Genomic DNA, 15,801 nt, shown 5'->3' on the forward strand with positions numbered 1-15,801 from the left:
ATGGTCGTAAGTAGGGGAGCGTCTGTATTGTTTTTACATGAGGTACCAAGGGTTCCGAAGGTATTAGAAAATTACAATAGGTTTCCTTCTCCTGCAAGAAGAAAATTTCACCTCACAATCCCAACATCCAAATGAAATAATGTTCCCTGGGACTCTACTGTAAACTAAAAATAGGAGGTGGGCAAACAAACCGCTGGCCGGGTTCATCAGGTTCTGCTGCTGGACCGGCACTGTACTGGGCGGGGGAGCCTGGTTCATCTGGAGCAGGGCCTTGCGGGGGTCCTGCCAAGTGGTGGTCTGATCAATGTGGCTGCAATGAGACAAAGAAAGATAAAGACAATAAGTTTGGGGGAAGCTTGAAAGCATAGGTGGGCCTAATGTGAAGGAGCAGAGGCAGGAACTGATGAGTCAGTTGCAGAGCTTTAAACTAAACAATGATAGAGCCAGTGTCCATAACAGGCTTACAAAAACATGACTTTAGTTCTCTGCAAAATGGGCAGTGTGGAAACACTGACAGAAAGAGGTGAGTGGTCTGACGAGAATGAAGCCTTTATAGTCGAATAGGATTTGTCAGCAACAGTAATCAACACATGGTAGAGCTTCCTTAAAACTTGACGTGGAATACACTTACATTGCTATTCTAAAATGAATTTTGTCCTTTTTTGTTTCTTTCCATGAATAAAAAGTGCAAAAATGCACAAAACGATTTTTTTATAAGGGAACGTAATTTTGATATTGAAATGTGTGTTTTTTAGATGATACAAGTTTACCAAAAATAGGGAGATTCTGGCAGGCCGCCAGGGTTTATTTGGTCCCCCATAAACTATTAATAAAAAAAATAGTCATAATTTTTAATTTATACACATTTGATGTTAAACAAAATAACTTTTTGATTCCTCACTGTAAAAAGTAAATGATCGCAAACGCCATGGTGCGAATTTATGCTATGTATTTGGAGTGTTTCTCCTACCCCGCCTGCACTGTGACTAGATGGCTGGGTAAAATGTGACATTGACAAAAGTCACATTTTCCCCTAGCTGAACACTTTTCAACTCTCTGCAACCAGAAAAAAAGGTTCAGCGCTAGCATTACACGAAGAAACCCTGCCCCAAAACCGCCGACAAGTTCAACAGAATTCGTTTTAACGTTGCACTGCTATTCCAAGCAATTAGAAAAACTCACTGAGAGCAGGAAAACGCTTTGCTAGCCATAAATGTAGCTCATCAGATGCTTGTTACGTTAACCTCCTGTAAACCATCAGAAAAAGAATCAGCATTGTGTCTCTGCTAATGTCACAAAAGCAGCAGTACTTACATTTAATGGGCCTAAATTTACTAAATCACCAATATGAGTATTAGATTTAATTAAAATTTGAAATTTATATCAGTGATTTGGGTCCGTTTACTCTCCGATACGACAGCTAAAAATAGTACAGCATCTGCATCGGAATAACACTAGTTATTTTTAGTTTAAAGAGATGACGAGCAAAAAATGTTTTCATTAAACTCCTGTCTTGTTCACCATGCTTTGTGAGTGTGTCTTGTTTGCTGTGACATTGCCTTTTGTAACACATGTATTTATGGTTCAATAGTTTACAAGGGTACACATTCATTATATATCTAGCGTCTTGGTTACGCTCTAAAAATGCACTACATCTGTGCGTTTGAAATTCAAAAGTACAACGTTTTCTTCTGAGGGAGCAGGACCCCCTAGAATGTCCACCCACCAGGGTCTTGCAATTTTCTATTGGAAAGACTATAAGAGTTTGTGTTGCTTTGATATTTTTTTATATAGTCTAAATTTTCTTCTTTTTACATATCCAGAGTTTGAGTGTTTTTTCTTGTCTGTACTACACGTCCCACACTGCGCTGCAGTATAAATATCCTGCACGGTGAAAACTGCTTGTGAACAAGCAATCTATGAAAGTAAAATAAAAAGACTAACCCAATTATTGCAATCAGAGTACCCGCAGTCGGACCTTAATCGGATTATTGTGTGTGTTTACAAGGCTTCACATTATTGGAATACTGGCGATATTCCAATCAGATTATCAACGTTCTCATTGTTTTAAATTGAGATTTCCATTTCACGTCAGCAGCCTCAGGTGAGGCGACAGCCTGAAAGCTTTGAAAGCAACAAGCCAAGGGCGGAACAATGCTGCTGCCTCAATTTTACGGCTCCTCTTCGCCTGGCAGCCCGGGGTGGAGCCGGGGGGGCTGTAGGGAGGATTGCAGTGGGTGTCGTGTGGGGCCGGGGTGGGTTATTGTGTCGCATTCTGTGAAGGCATTGATAATTAGTGCTTTGTTGGTACTTGTTGCTTGATTAAGATGGAAAGCTAATACAGGAAGCCCTCCTCTACCGAGCGGGACCCTCGCTATTGAGGGAGGGTCAGTCCCAGGGCTCAACGCAGGGGGTCCCAACCCCATGCCCCCTTTTCCTGGAAGCCCCCTCGGACACTGTGGAGTGTCAGGGGCTTTAACAATCTGGCGCCACATTTACAAAGCTTTCACCTGCTCGACAAAAGCGCAGACTGAGCTACGACCTAAACCCCCGCACCATTCACATGTTTTGTCGGGACGGCCTCTCGCTCAAACAAAACAAGTGGCAGTTTGTTTACATGAAGGCCGCAACTCGCATGTTTACAACGTGGCTTGCTAACTAACAAACCAACAACTGAGTGATTTACACATGAAATGGGGTAATTTAAACAAAAAAATCAGGAAGAATGAAACATTTTTTTAAAGACAATGATTATGTCAAAGATTGCTAAAGCTAAGAGGAACTCCGCCAACCACTAAAACAATTCCAAATAGAAATCTAATTTCCAAGAAAATCAAAATCACCCGAGAGCAATTATCAGAACCGGATTGCAGGCTACTCAGGTGACGTTAAGGGCACAATGTTGGTGACCATGTGTTTATATTGTTTATATATACACCAGAGAGTGGCCATAATTGTGAAATACTGTCCACCAAAGATGACAAAGTTGTTATTGGAAAAAACAATCTATGTTTACCTGTTTTCTGAAAGACAGCTGTAATTGAGCTTGAAAAAATGTGATGTCATTTTCACGATAATCTGGAAATGGCCACCCCAGGAGACTAATAAAATGGGCCTTTTTCTGGTGTATTTGTTTTGGTTTTAACAAATGTAATCAAAATGCTACATTTAGATTACAGAGCAGGCAAAGAACACAATAAAGAAGATTAATAGTGTTGATCTTGCAAATTCACAGCTAAAATTTGTGTTTTAGCCATTTGTTAACCCTTCACACAAAATAGCTCAGGAATAATTAATCCATGATAAGACAACAATATCTCTAAAGAATAAAACAGTAAGACTTAATGCTAAAGTAGCACCCCATATTAGTATCTGGAAAATTGAATAAGCGATTATATCAAGATAAAATAAAATTTAAGCTTAACAAAAATATCTTGCCTTTGTATAGTAAAGGTATTTGCGTATTTCATTTCTTAATTCTTACTTTTGCACTATATTGCTTCTAATGTCAATGCATCATTTTTAATTGCATTATATGCTAACAATTTACGGCCATTCAACGAGCTCTACTTTATAAATAATGCCTATCTAGCCTCATATTATTTGAACTTTAATTAACGTAGATTTTGGACTATTATGCACACCAAGGTGCACCATCAAAAACAGTCCAAATTGGCCACAAATTTGAAAGTGCGCCTTATAGACCGGTAAATACTTTAGATAAATTTGGAAATGCATACAGTATTTATTCGAAAACTTAGCTGACCAAAATCGCAAAACTGTGTATGCTACAGAACTGTAACCCCGGTCGCAGTGTTGAGAGCGCTGTAACTACTACACTGCCAGTGTCATAGATAATATACGAAAAGGCATTAACCCATATCGCATTATCGCACTAGTTTTAGTCAGTGTGCCGGAGACAAATGTTAGCGAATGGGGAAAATATAAAGGCCCCCAGAAAGTTAGAAATAAACGCAAAGTCAGATTTATTATAAGATACACCAAAGAGTGGTTTCTATTGGTTAGGTTTCGGCACTGTGACCGCTGCAACCCAGGTTTAATTACTGTTGCATAGTGTTTTGCAATTTTGGCCAGTGACACTTTTTGACTGATGAATCATTGCACTAATATATGATGTAAATGTATAAAATGTGCAACAGTTATACACAAATGAATACGGTAGCTCTTACTGTAGTTTTAGTTCTATGTGCCTTATAGCCCAGTGAACCTAATATCTGAAAAACATATGACAAAAGACTATGTTTGGGGTGTATGCCTCATAATCAAGTAGGCCTTACAGTGCGGAAAATATGGTAAATTCAAATCAACGGCTAAACTAATGTATCAACCAGATTATTCAGCTTCCTGCCTTGCTAAAATGTCAGTTCAAGTTTGACTATTGGGTTTCCCTTTAACCTCTGCCTTAGTCCTGACCTGCTGATCAGAATTCCCAGCCCCAAAGTACGGGGTTGGGGGTGGGGGATGTAAGCAAAAGGTCCTGACTCAGCACTCCTACTTTAGCCCCAACCAGCCTCCACCGCACAATACAACCAGTTTTCAAGCCCCCCTCTTGTTTATGCTTTACTGATCAAAGGAACTGCCAAATCCCCGACCTAACCCCTCCCTCCCTTCTCTCTCGTGGCCCTCACGCACACAAACACACACACACACACACACTCAAAATCAGCGCAAAGTAGCTGGAACTGCTCAGATCGGAGGGGCCCGCTTGATAAAGAGGGGTCACAGGGAGCGCCAAGATACAACATTCAACGAAGAAAAGGGAGAAAAAAAAATAGCCGCGGAAGCTACCCTTCGGAAAGCGATTGGTCATCTGAGTTGCTGTGGTTCACTTGCATGACCTCCCTTTCCCACTATGGAAACTGGCATTTATTATAAAGGGGAGGTGAAAAGAAGAAATGCATCCAAGAGAAGTTTTGATGAGAAGCAGGAAATAAAACAAATGTCCTAGAAAAATCAACTAATACACAGGCTTTTTTTAGCAAGTAAGAAGTAGTTTCAGTGTATTATTCGTCTCTGTAATACAAGTACCACAGTACTTTGTAGCATAAAAATATTCCGGATGAGAGAAACTGTGTGTGTTTTTGCGCTACAGTTCAAATAGAAAAATATAGTTCCTCTTTTGAAGAAACTTACTTATTATGGGTAGTAATGCAAGGGATAGACCACGAAAATTGAGGCAATACAGTAAATTGGTTACATTTGATGAATATGTATATATTTTTTAATAATTCGACCGTCTTGTACCAATGGCAGATAATTTTGCACAATTAGGGGTTATTCATTTCATTTTAGAATATTTTGATTATTTTTGAGAATATATCTAAAAATAGATTTATTTTTTCAACTTTCAAATATACTATATGCCCAACATACAGCACAAATGAAATTACTTCCCCTGTACCGCGATACATGCAATAAATAAGGCAATGAAGTTATTCTACTTTATTATGAATGAATCTTTTTTTCTTGTATTTTATAAAAAATATTTTAAAACATTATTATTTCTGATCATTATTATAACTATAAGAATTAATTTTCTCATCGACCAATATTTTTAACTTTTTTCTTTGGGAAAATAATTGTTTTATTTTTTCTTATATTTTGTATTGTATACATACAATTGATGTACATTTTTTGGACATTTTTATTCAAACCCGTACCTTCTTAGAATATCATTTCTGACATTTGCTTATGTTCATTATCTCAATCGTCCAACTAGTTTGTCAAGTGGTTATTTGAAGAGTAATTTTTTTTTTTTTAAATCCATCGATATTTAATTTATTATTGTTTGAATGGAAAAAAAGAAATCTACCAAATGTATTTTTCAAGCAAAAAGTGTTATTTCAATTATCCTGGAAATAGATTGAGATTAGATTGGTTATGGTGAAGTTTTCCAGCTCTGCCTTTAGTTTTTCTACACAAATAAAATCTACCTTTTATTAAGTACTTTTTAGGCAGCATATTGAACCTTCTGTTGAAATAGTTACCAGAGAAAAAAGATCAAAGTAGTTAGAAAACATCAACAACATTTTATCACTATCAGCGTTGAGAACAGTTACTAACTCACAAAGGGGGTCAATGAGTTACAAGCCGCTGGTAATTCATCACCAGGCTGTAAAACTAAAGGATAATCTGTTTCGCCAGTTCGATATGGTCTGAACCAGACCCTACTTCCTGTGGACGAAACAAAAAAAACTGGACGGCAACTGTTGAGGTGGGGGTTGGCCTTCCAGTTGCTGCCAGGCATTGCTGCTGATCTTTAAATTAAAACATCGGCCGCAACTGCTAGCTGTTGTCTTTACCCGGCTGTGGTTGGGTGTCGGCAACCTCCTACAGCAAACCATTAAACGCTAAGACACGACACCGTCTAGCGCAACAACTTTGACCTGAATATCAGCTGTTTGTGTCATTGGCTTTTAGCTAGGTTGAGTCAAGTTGAATGTAATTTTGACACATTAGACCTTGGAATACGGCACCCCTGTCATACAATGTTTTCAATTTAGCATGTCCCTCTTTACATCAATTTCCCCACTTTATCTATTATCCATCCATTATCTGCACCGCTCATCCTTAGCAGGGTCACGGGGGTGCTGGAGCCCATCCCAGCTATCTTTGGGCAGTGAGCAGGGGACCCCCTGAACTGGTTGCCAGCCAGTCGCAGGGCACACAAAGACAGCCAATTTACTCGCTCATTCACATCTGGGAAAATTTGGACCAGCCAATTATCCTGACATGCATGTTTTTGGATTGTGGGAGGAAACCGGAGTGCCCAGAGGAAACCCACGCAAGCACAGGGAGAACATGCAAACCCCACACAGGAAGGTTCGATCTCAAGACCTCAGAACTGTGCCGCGGATGCGCTAACTACTCAGCCGCAATGCTGCCTAGGTAAATTACTTTTTTTATTTTATATGTATATGTATTTATAATGCAAGTAATCATATGAGTGAATATTACAAATAAGTAGTACTTCCTATGTACTACCTTGTTATTTTAACATTTTTATTTGGGGTACCGGGCGTTCGGACGGAATTAGCTAGTTACCAGGTTTTCATCACCATTCCTATGACAATTTCACTTTGCATTTCCCACCTCAAAACAAATTCATGTAGTATCCCGGGGTCTACTGAATTTTGATATGCTCTAAAGTCTTTGCTGTCAGCTTTCTTGGTCATGATGAAAATAATTTCCTTAACTACTTTAGCTTGACTTTAATCGCAAATTTCATGTTGCAAGAACAAGCAAAATATGCTATGAACATGAGCTTGACTAGCAGTTGTTGATTAAAAAGTTGAAGTCTTCGAATGGCAATTGTTTTCTTAAACATGATGTGTTTATGACATGTGATTAACTTGCACCTTGAAGAAATGACCCATTAGGCTTGCAAATACCCATTTCAAGTTGGGAGAATCATTAGCGCTAAAGCCACACACCCGCAGTCTTTAACTGCGTCTTGTCGAAACAAACGCCTCTTCAAAGGGAAACTTAAAGCCACAATGGGGTCACAGAGGTTGCCCCAATAATCTCTCTTCATGATGTCCTGCTGATAGAAAGGCAAGCAGGCATACCCCGTTCAGACCAGAGCCGAGGTGATCGTGCTCATCTTAGGAGCCTGATTACATGCGCCCCCCCTTGGTGCAACCCTGGGGCACTGGCTTCAACAGTCTTCTTAGACTGTACCCTGGGGCAAGCTACTGAGGGGTAATTTCTCAAATCGCACTACCCCTTCTACATCAGGATTCTTTATTTCCGACACGGAATGCAAACAACTATCCAAGTTTAAGACATAACAAAATAGGTTCGATCCATGCCTTACGGTGTTTTCACTTTACCATGAGTAGTAAACGTTTTTTGGGCCCTCATTACCACATTTTCCTGATATACGACATCAATAACATATTATTCTGCGTGCCCAGAAACAAAGTAAAAAAAAGTATAAGCTTTGCAGCGTTCATGTGCCTGACCAGATACGTTTCTAAGATGCCTTTCTACTATTGATCGACATCATATAAAATGCTTGTTTGCTATTGGTTTGCAACACAACTTGCCGATAAGCTATTAGATAAATGCCTTTTCTCAGCGCGCTATTTCTCTGTCTTTGTCCAGTTAAGAATATCTTGTAACAAACTTTATTTGGTGTAGCTATGGGTCCCAAGACTTGCAAATATGCTAAAGAGAGAAGCAAAAATATATACAAAAATATATACAAAAACGGGCGGCACGGCGACTGAGTGGTTAGCGCGTCCGCAGCACTGTTCTGAGGTCATGGAATCAAATCTAGCTACCACCCTTCCTGTGCAAAGTTTGTATGTTCTCCCCGTGCTTGCGTGGCTTTCCTCTGGGCACTCCGGTTTCCTCCAGCATTTCAAAAACATGCATGTCAGGTTAATTGGCCAGTCCAAATTTTTCCTAGGTGTGAATGAGCAAGTGAGTTTGTCTGTCTATGTGTGCCCTGTGACTGGCTGGCAACCAGTTCAAGGTTTCTCCTGCCCACTTCCCTAAGACGGCCGGGATGGGCTCCAGCACCTCGAAACCCTTCTGTGGATAAGCGGCGCAAATGATGGATGGATGCATGATAACCATGAAAATAAGGCTTGTCAAAGAATACAAGGATTGCACACAAATCATTAACCTCATTAAAGAATAGGGCCATAACCCATTGGTGGGCAGACTTTTTGAGCGGCCAGTCGCATTAAGTCAATAGATTGGGCAAAAGGGCCAGGATGGGTAAAATGAAAAAAGAAAAACAGATTTGTTTGGTTTTTACAGATATAGTCCCGAATCTGAAACTTCGGCAATGTAACAGGGAAAGAGGTAACGTGAGCCTATTTCTATTTTTGGCAAAAATGTAGAAAAGTCTTTTTGGAATAGCTGTGACGATAAGCATTTCTGAACAAATAAACATACAGACGTTTACGAGTACATTTTTGTCTATAGATAAACCATTTCATCAAATTGGTTTTGAAAAGCTTAGAATTAGAGAAAAGTATTTAAAAGTGATCATATGCATCAAAATGCAAAACAGCAAGCGTAGAATTCTTTTTATAAATTTGATGAATACCTTGAGAAATAAAATATATGATTGATTAGCATGTAAATAAAAATGTGGCCAGCTATTTGAACGTTGGGGACACCGGGTACAAGAGTGGCGCCGAATAAACATTTTTTATTAGAATTACTTTTTAACTATTTTATACAAATTATCATTATTTTCGGAACATTTTCCTTTGGCAGGATGGATGAAATAGCCATAGTCTGTCCACCACTGCCATATCCAATAGGGACAATTATAAGAAATTGGGAGACCATTAAAGCAAAGAAGTCTTCAAACGGCAGTACAATTCTCGCAAGTGGAAGTTTTAAAATCAGTTTTTTTTTATCTGCTGTCTTCTACCCTTCTGCATCCACCCATATGGTTCACTGTACCAGCTCAGGTCACATCACACCCAAGGTAGATGACATTTCATTTTTACATGTATATTTATTTATAATGTAATTTCATCATATAAACTTATACTCCACATAGAAGTAAAGCTTACTGTATACTACTTTGGTATTTTAATGTTTCTAGCACCCGCCATAATGCAATTTCACTTCAAAATTGAATTAATTTCATATTTATGGGTCTTCACTAGGACTACCGTATTTTCGGCACTTTAAGGCGCACCTAAAAGTCTTAATTTTTTTCAAAAGCTGACCATGCGCCTTATAATACAGTGCGCCTTATATATGGCTCAATATTAAATCGCAAGGTCTCGCAACTTACGCAACAGCCGCCGACTCGATTTTCCCCCGAACGTGGAGTAGTCCGCGGTGTATGCTGGGATTTATATACCGGCGTTTCATTGGCTAACCAATGTGTCAATCATCATTTGAATCGATCGCTATTGGCTAAAGTTATTCGGAGCCTCGGATAGGCTAGAGTGCCGAAACAAACCCTGCAATTGGCCGAAAAAGATGTGTCAATCATCAGTCAAATCGATCGCTATTGGCTGAAGTTATTCGGAGCCTCGGATTGGCTAGAGGGCCAAAACAAACCCTGCAATTGGCCGAAAAAGATGTGTCAATCATCCGTTAAATCGATCGCTATTGGCTGAAGTTATTCAGAGCCTCGGATTGGCTAGAGGGCCAAAACAAACCCTGCAATTGGCCGATTAAGATGTGTCAATCATCCGTTAAATCGATCGCTATTGACTGAAGTTATTCGGAGCCTCGGATAGGCTAGAGGACCAAAACAAACCCTGCAATTGGCCGAAAAAGATGACTGAATAGCAAGCTTGCTAAACTACGCCATAAAGAAACATGTTTCATTAGTCTGTATTTGTAAACATTTTACTCTCCTGGATTTACTACACTCACGGTTGTAAGAAGACCATGATTGCGTATCATTATTGAACGTGAGAACTTAGGTGAGCTATGCGGCTTTATATTTTCCCGGTATCTTGTTTTAGAGCGATCTTGATGTTGCTGTGATGAGTTGAGTGAATTAAACTCAATTCCAAGTGTTTATTGTCATATGCACAGTAAAGTTGCGAGCGAAAAAGAAAATAGAAACTAAGGAATGGTTGGCATTTCTTGAATCCCAAGACTTTAACCTTCCGAATGATATTTGAAATGATGCATTTGAGTGACATCGCACGGACACCGCATCCGCACGTGTCTACTACACGTATTTGCTTCTTTGCAAGCTTTGGGAATGTTAAGGGGGTAATCAGTTTGACTGAATCATCTGACTGTTTTGTCGACGTTCCCATTGCAGCGCCTTATAATCCGGTGCGCCTTATCTATGGAAGATATAGGACCAAAAACTATTTTTTGGGGGTGCGCCCTATAACGCGGAAAATACGGTAATTTATTCTTTCAGCTTTCTGACCGGAAACTGGGATCAGCTGGATAAGATTATAAAGTTCCTTTTCCATGGAAAGAAACTCAGTGACCCAGCCATTGTTTTGTACGCTTATGATTATGTACCCCCCTCGCCCCGCTCCCCAAAAAAAACACATTATAAATAACACCCGCACAATAAAAGCCACCTTGATAAGTGGGACGACCGTCAAGGACATGTCAAGAGTCCCGATTGGGTCTCGCCCCAAGACTTGTGAGCCGCACATGGCTGCAATAACAACTCAAATAAACATCTTAACAGTTCGTTTTAATAATAACTGAACTGAAAACGGTGCGTGGAAAAAGAGACAAAGCGAATAGGTCGTGAGTGCCCGTGGGTGAGGATGAGGAATCATGACTTCACTTCATCCTCCACAATCACTTTATCAACAACAAGTCGTCCTTTGAGTAGACGCAAATAGCACAATGCCGACATTTTATCTGGCGGCTAATCTGAATCAGCTTACACATGATTAATCTTGTATTCGTAGTATTTTAGCATAAAAAAAAACTCAAGTTAGACGCACACTAGCAAATATGGTTTCAAATCCAAGTAAAAACTGTTTTAGTTCTTCAATTAATTTTCTGCATCATATTAAAATTGTAATTCATAAAAGAAAAAACAATAACCCCTTTTGCAGAAAATAAGTGCTTTACACTATTTAACAATATTTTCAAGTAAAATGAGAAAAATAATGCTAACAATTAACATTTTCTTTTGTAGCAGAAAATATGGCGTTATTGTGCATTTTTTCATTTAAATAAAATACTGTTATTATCAGTAAAAGTAATTGTAAGGCTTGCTGTGATACCAAAGGAACAAAAACATGATGACATTGAAAACTTAATTATAGAAAATTCGTAGAGAGCATACAAATCACTACCCTCGCTAAGTTGCATGGCTGTAACGAATTGACGATCTGAACTATTATTAGAAACAAGGAGACAATTAAAGTAATGAACTCTTGATCATTGCCAGAGTATGTTTCATTATCAGTTTTAATCTGATTACGCTCCCTCTTCCCTCCTTTGAATCCACCCACTAAATCCACGGTAACGTTACAGTACTTCAAAAGGTATAACCATTTTTTTGCTTTATATGTATATCGATTTAAAAATCCCATTATCTGAACCGCTTATCCTCAGTAGGGTCGCGGGGGTGCTAGAGCCCATCCCAGCTATTTCCGGGCAGCGGGCAGGGGACACCCTGAACTGGTTGCCAGCCAGTCGCAGGGCACACAGAGACAGACAACCCACTCGCTCATTCACACCTAGGGACAATTTTGACCAGCCAATTAACCTGACATTCATGGTTTTGGAATGTGGGAGGAAACTGGAGTGCCCGGAGGAAACCCACGCAAGCACGGGGAGAATATGTAAACTCCACACAGGAAGGTTCGATCTCATGACATCAGACCTGTGCCGCACACGCGCTAACCACTGCTCCGCCATGCTGCCTATTCAATCATATGCATGTCTATTACACAAAAGTTAGGTACTGCGGGTAGTTATTTCAATCTAGGGTACTGAAGGTTCGGGGCAAATGAACATAAGTTCTATCCCACGCTATACAGAAAATTCCTTTTGGAATACCCACCTCGAAACAAAAAAAAATTGTATCCCTGGGTCTACTGTAAAAAGAATTTGTTAAGCAAAAAAAAATTAAAAAAATAAAAGTGACCCTCTTCGGTCTATTGTTAAAGACAGAAGTTTGGAACTGCTGAACTCAAACGTTTTTTGAATGAACTCAGAACACAACTTAAATATTGAAGTGTTGAAAATCTTTTTGATGGTATCGACCCAGCTCTTTTGGAAAATGCAAACCTCGATCCCACCTGAAGAGATTTGCTTCCCAAGCCAGAGATGCCCTCAACTGACAGTGGGGGCATTGATGTCTGGGACAGAGGTGTTACATCAGGACTTTGGTAAACAGCGAGCTCCACTTTCTCACAGTCCCATTTGTGTGCTGAGCTGACAGCCACCCTGCTGGAACAGGAAGGGTCTTGTCTGTGTGTGTGTGTGTGGTCAGTAAAGCAAAAGTTTGTCAAACACAAAGTTGCTCCAAATGATCTCTTCACACAAGCCCACGGCCGCGACTTCCCGGGCGCCATTTGTGCAGCCGCGGGGTCACGATGGCCGCCGGCTAAAATCCAATTACGAGCTTGGGGTGCACTGAGCAGGGTTTGGATTCAAAGAAGTCCGAGTGCTTGTTAACATACTGAAATAAACATAAAAAAATGGTTATCGTGTAAATATTTTGTGATACCTTAAAGTAACAGTATATAATATTACACCACTGGAGGTCACTGTAGCGTGTGCATTCAAGGGAGACACACTACGGAAGCGACAGGTAAAATGATATATAAATGCAGTCCATTTACTATTTTAAAAGAAAGATGCGTTATAAACAAATAAATACAGTAAATAAATCAAACACAGCAAACGTTTTAATTGTTGGTGGACAAATAATTGAATGGAACAAAATATTTGTATTGTATGTGTAGTTTAAAAAGAAAAAAACAACAACAAATGGACATGGGAAAGGTCACCCTCTATAAAATGTTCAAAATCCGATTGGGGAAAAAGAAAAGTACCTAAAAACGCAAGGCGCTACCTGCCCCTGAGGCTGCACAATAAGCACTCCTACCCCCCTCCCTTACAAAGGCTCCCACTCCCAGCTTAGGGCTGACTTCCCACGGACTAAAAGCTCATTTAAAGCTGCATTTAATAAGCATCCGGAAACAGTGATTACCCCTTCTAGTTTGCTGGTGTGTCTAAATTAGAAACCTTCATTAGTTTATGACCTGGACCCTGCCCCCCAGAAGACCCTTTTCCTCCAACCCCTGGCCCCCAAGCCAGCTAGCGACGAAGCAAGGTGACCAAACCTCCCTGATGTTGTAAATCAAAGGCCACAGCAAAGTGCTAGAATAAAGAGGAGGAAAGGTCAACAGACTTTGACGTTGGAGCACTCCTTAAATTGGAAGTGTTCTTCTTTCTCGTGCAACAATTGCGCAACTGCGTCAACATCATAATTGCTCCTTGCTACCAATGATTGCTGTGGTTATGTGGGTAAACTCCAGCTGTCCTTTTTAATTACAAAATATGAGTCAATGTGAAAATAAAAAGTTAAATGGAGTGTCTTAATCTCAAAATTATCTCACATACTCAATGACTTATTTCAGTACAGTAGACAAACGGGATACAGTGCGACGTTTTAACTTTAAGATGTGGAATAAGATGTTTTTTTACCCCTCTTTACGGAATTTTACCAACTGTACGACATCAGCAATAAATTATTTTGCATGCCCAAAAATGTAAACTTTGCTGCGTTTGTGCCAATGACAAGTGACTTCCACTAAGATGCCTGTCTACTATTGGTTGAGGTAATACAAAAAATCCTGGTCTATAATTGGTTTGCACCACGGGATCATGAAGATGCTAATATGGTGTTGGCTGAATTCCCTCCCACAATACCTTTCTCTTTGTTCAATTAAGAAATGTGTGGGCTTCATAAAGATTTTGAGTTATGGATATAAATCTATTTATTCACTATGGTTCACATGGCTTATAGTGATACTAAAAGAAGAAGCAAAAACATGAAAACCGTTATTCTTATCATTATTAGATTACACAGACTTAACAAGTTAGAGTGATACAATACTGTATAATTTTAGCTATGAGTCCCAAGACTTGTGATAAAAATGAGAGAAACAACAACATAATAACCATGGAAACGAAGCTTTCGATTATCTAAAAATACAAAAAGGGACACACATCACTACCCTTGAAAGTTGCATGGCCATAACCAATCAACAATCAGGAGTATTTTCAAAAGTAAGAAGGCAATTAAACCAGGGATATCATCTATGGGCATGACAATTGTCGCAAGTGAAATGTTTGGAATTAATTTAATTTTTAATCTGCCTTGTAAAATTGGAGTGATTTCGCAATTTTTATTTATTTTAGGATGATAATGGTAAAAGTAGGAAAATGACTGATTCAAATACAGTTTAAAAGCCAACCCAAACTCCAAAAAAGATGAAACAGGAAGTTTATTTGAGCACAAATAATTTCATTTTACTTGCACGTGCAACAAAAGGAACTTAACTTAGGCTGCAATGATGATTTCAGCCAGAAGATGGTGTCAGCTAGTTAAATAATTTGAAGTTACAGACACCACCTTTAAACAACAGATTATTATTTTGGATAAAATAACCTCCAAATAGAAATAAAAGGTAATCAAAGCAATAATACATTTTTGGGGGATCTTCTTGCTTTTCAGGGATGTCCTCATGAGTCTGACATGTTTGAGTCCCAAGACAAAAGAAAAACTACCATTCCTAGCTTTTCAGCTCAAACTTGCCATTTACAGGGATGTGATTTGACCAAAGTGAAATTATCTGAAAATTAGCCGGGGTTCTGGGGGCTGCGGGCACCCAGCTAGGTCCAGGGCAGTGCCCTGGTGGGGGGACAAGTAGGGCGTGTTTTTATGTACTTTCAATGCACTCAGATGACAAAGGAATAGACAAAACAACAGCATAAATTTTCAATGTATATTGAACTATCCCATATAAAATTACAGTTCAATTCAACTCAAAATCAGTCACATTAAAAAACATTGGACTGCCTTTGCTTTTAAAAACTATCACTGAGAATATCATCATATCTAACTAATGTGATTACTAAGTTAACACATAAAGAGTTCAAATTTCATGAACAAATAATTGTATCATGACCAAATGAAAAGTAACTCATATTAGAACATACCACAAATGTCTTTGTTATAGCAGATGTTATCTGTCGGAGTCATGTGCATACACAATGAACTACTAAATCACTGGCCATGCAGAAACATGAAATTAATTCAAAGTTCTGAAATTTATATTTTCTGTCACA

The 15,801-nt window shown here is 39.1% G+C and overlaps 1 protein-coding gene across 2 annotated transcripts in view; it reads right to left on the reverse strand.

Moving 5' to 3' along the window:
* yap1 (Yes1 associated transcriptional regulator) overlaps window positions 1–15,801 on the reverse strand; it is a 58,168-nt gene that overhangs the window by 29,213 nt on the left and 13,154 nt on the right. For both annotated transcript variants that reach the window (XM_088346520.1, XM_088346518.1), the window contains exon 3: window positions 192–310. In XM_088346520.1, coding sequence (XP_088202646.1) covers window positions 192–310 — 119 coding nt within the window. The remainder of the gene's footprint in view (window positions 1–191; window positions 311–15,801) is intronic.

This window comes from Urocampus carinirostris, chromosome 10 (genome assembly GCF_059441175.1).
Source record: "Urocampus carinirostris isolate Australia breed hairy pipefish chromosome 10, RoL_Ucar_1.0, whole genome shotgun sequence".
NCBI lineage: Eukaryota > Metazoa > Chordata > Actinopteri > Syngnathiformes > Syngnathidae > Urocampus > Urocampus carinirostris.